Source organism: Brassica napus, unplaced genomic scaffold, assembly GCF_020379485.1.
Source record: "Brassica napus cultivar Da-Ae unplaced genomic scaffold, Da-Ae ScsIHWf_2276;HRSCAF=2934, whole genome shotgun sequence".
NCBI lineage: Eukaryota > Viridiplantae > Streptophyta > Magnoliopsida > Brassicales > Brassicaceae > Brassica > Brassica napus.
This window is the reverse complement of record NW_026015668.1, coordinates 208,079-210,659: the sequence shown is the minus strand read 5'-3', so window position 1 is coordinate 210,659 and position 2,581 is coordinate 208,079. Positions and strand designations below refer to the sequence as shown.

The following is a 2,581-nucleotide window of genomic DNA, read 5'->3' as shown; positions in this document are numbered from 1 at the left end:
AGCTGTAAAAGTTTAGCTATAGGTAAATTGGTCGTAGCTATAAAGTTGTTACCGTAGATTTTTTGCAGAGACTTTTGCTGTAGTTAAATTTGTTGTAGATGTGGCTGTAAATATTTTAAAATAAAATATGTGAAATCTGTGATATATATATTTTTTATCAATTAAATAATTTATATTACTAATTTTTATAAATTCTCAAAGTTTATTGTCATTTAAAATGTGATATGTAAATAATATATATTTTATTCAAAATATTTCAATAATTTTTACAACACCCATAATTGAATTAAATATTTATAGATGTTTTTAATGATGATTATCTAATTTATTTGATATTATATATTTTTTTATTTCACAGATTCTATAGTGTATAAAAGAAAGCTTTAGTTTTTTTACCTAAAATACATTAAAAAAAATTTTGCTTTAGTTTTTTTGCTGTAGCTTTAAAAATAAAGCTAAAACATGATTGGTAAAATTTTATAGAAACTTGATTTATGTTTTAACTATTAAAAAATAAAGCTACAACATGATTGGTAAAGTTTAGTGGTTTAAAAGTAAATAAAACTAAAGTAACGAGATAAAATCTAACCCATCACCCCCCCCCCCCCCCCCCCTTTGTTTTTGTGTGCGTGTGCGTGTTTGTTTCTTTGTCGTTATTTTACAATATCTAATTTTGTCGATTTCAAAAGAGTTTGTACGTGTGTAGTAACACATACCACTAGCTTAATTTGAACCAGGGACAGCCGTTGATCCACACCTGTTTTCTTTTCTCAATTTTTTTCTCAACAAATAAAAACCGTGTTTTCTAAAAAAAACTTGTTGCCGTGCATTAGACTCTATATATATACCAATAATTCACATCGAGAATAATTAGAATCCAGATACTTTCATCACGACTTTCTCTTCAAAAAAATTCAAGAATAAGAAGAAAAAGTTGAAAAGATCAAGCTATCATGGTTATATCAGAACTAGGAAGAAGAAGCTTTTTAACTAGAGCTGAGATGGTACCGGCTCCGATGATTTCTCGCCGGAGGTGTTCAATGTCTCCGACGCTAGAGACCATTTTCGAAGAAAGGTTTGATGATTTAAATCATCAAGAATATTCTTCTAAAGTTGTGGTGGGACAAGGACACCGTCTTTTTCTCCTCGTTCCGGCGATCATATCGGCCGTTTCTTGTGTTTTGTTGTATAGACATGATCGTGTTGTTCGATTTTATTGAAAATATTTACATATATGTATAAGCATCAATTTAACTTGTGTAAAATCAGAATTGCCTTTTTTGTTGTGTGGTAAATGTATAAGCAGAAGACTTTTCTATATATAATCTCATGCCTAGTGATTAAATAACATCTTATGCCTCTGTTTCAGTTCATGGTGCTAATGTTTCCGATATTATTCTTCAGAAATTGTTATAACGTTTTTTTGACCTATACAAAATAAGTTCTCTAGTAAACAAATCAGGCTTTTTCAAGTTCGAACTCCTCCATTGAAAATCATGGAGATATTTTGTTATTCACAATACATCCAAATTACAAGTTAAAGAAGCAAATGATAGTCTTTGATAGCCTTGTACGTACATCACGAAGTACAAAATCACAGAGAGTAATAGAGAAAGAAAAATCACAATCCGTTTTGGCGCCTAAACTGCAAAACTATCAAAACTTTCTTCAAAAATAGTTTCCAACTTAGGCTACGAAATGCTCCTCGATAATCTTGAATCCGATGAAATAGTGAAGGTGCTACCTCTCCCCATATTTGAATAAACCTCACTTCGGTTGGATAATTCCAAGCTTGTGGAAACTTAACATATTATTAGATGTTTAATATGTTAAGATAAACACAATAAGGAAACCTAGAAATAGGAAAAGGAAGTTTCTATTTAGGTTAGTTTTGTGTTTTCCATATCCCACATGTTAAAGGGAATTGTCTTTCATATAAATATAGGTCTAATGGAGAGGTGTTCCATATGATCTAAGTGAAACATATTGAGAGCTTTAGTTTTGAGTAGTTTCTAAAGCTAATAAGATAAGTTGTTCTTATAACTCTTTGTGTTTCTAAGAGATCTGAATTGGTATCAGAGCCCCAGGTTGGAGACTCGATCTAAGCTTAAGTTGTAGCTTAAGATCCTGGTGCTTGTGAACAAGAGATCGCGACGGCAAGATGGCTGACGTGACTAGGGCTCCACGCACGAAGGACTTTGGATCTACATCCATCCAATGTTTGATGTTGTCACCGACAAACTACACAGTTTGGTCGATGAGGATGAAGGTTCTACTACGTGTTCATGAAGTGTGGGACACAATCGAACCCGGTTCAGATGATCAAAAGAAGAACGATGTTGCGATAGCTCTTTTGTTTCAATCTGTTCCAGAGACTTTGATTCTCCAAGTGGGAGAACAAACCGCATCAAAAGAGATCTGGAATGCCATCAAGTCGCGACACCTATGAGCTGATCGTGTAAGGGAGGCGAGACTTCAGACGTTGATGACGGAGTTTGATAGGTTGAAGATGGATGATGGAGATACGGTCGATGTCTTCGCGGGGAAGATATCGGGCCTATCATCCAAAGCAACCTCGTTG

General features: G+C 33.6%; 1 protein-coding gene across 1 annotated transcript; it reads left to right on the top strand.

The window, feature by feature from the left end:
* Positions 1-860: 860 nt before the first annotated feature.
* On the top strand, positions 861-1,373 carry LOC125600465. The gene has a single exon (XM_048773172.1). The coding sequence runs from the start codon at positions 954-956 to the stop codon at positions 1,218-1,220; it is 267 nt and encodes an 88-aa protein (XP_048629129.1). The 5' UTR covers positions 861-953; the 3' UTR covers positions 1,221-1,373.
* The last annotated feature ends 1,208 nt before the right edge of the window (positions 1,374-2,581 follow it).

Bases quoted from the DNA above. Each gene is read 5' to 3' on its own strand.
- LOC125600465 (XM_048773172.1), top strand. From the start codon at position 954: ATGGTTATATCAGAACTAGGAAGAAGAAGCTTTTTAACTAGAGCTGAG.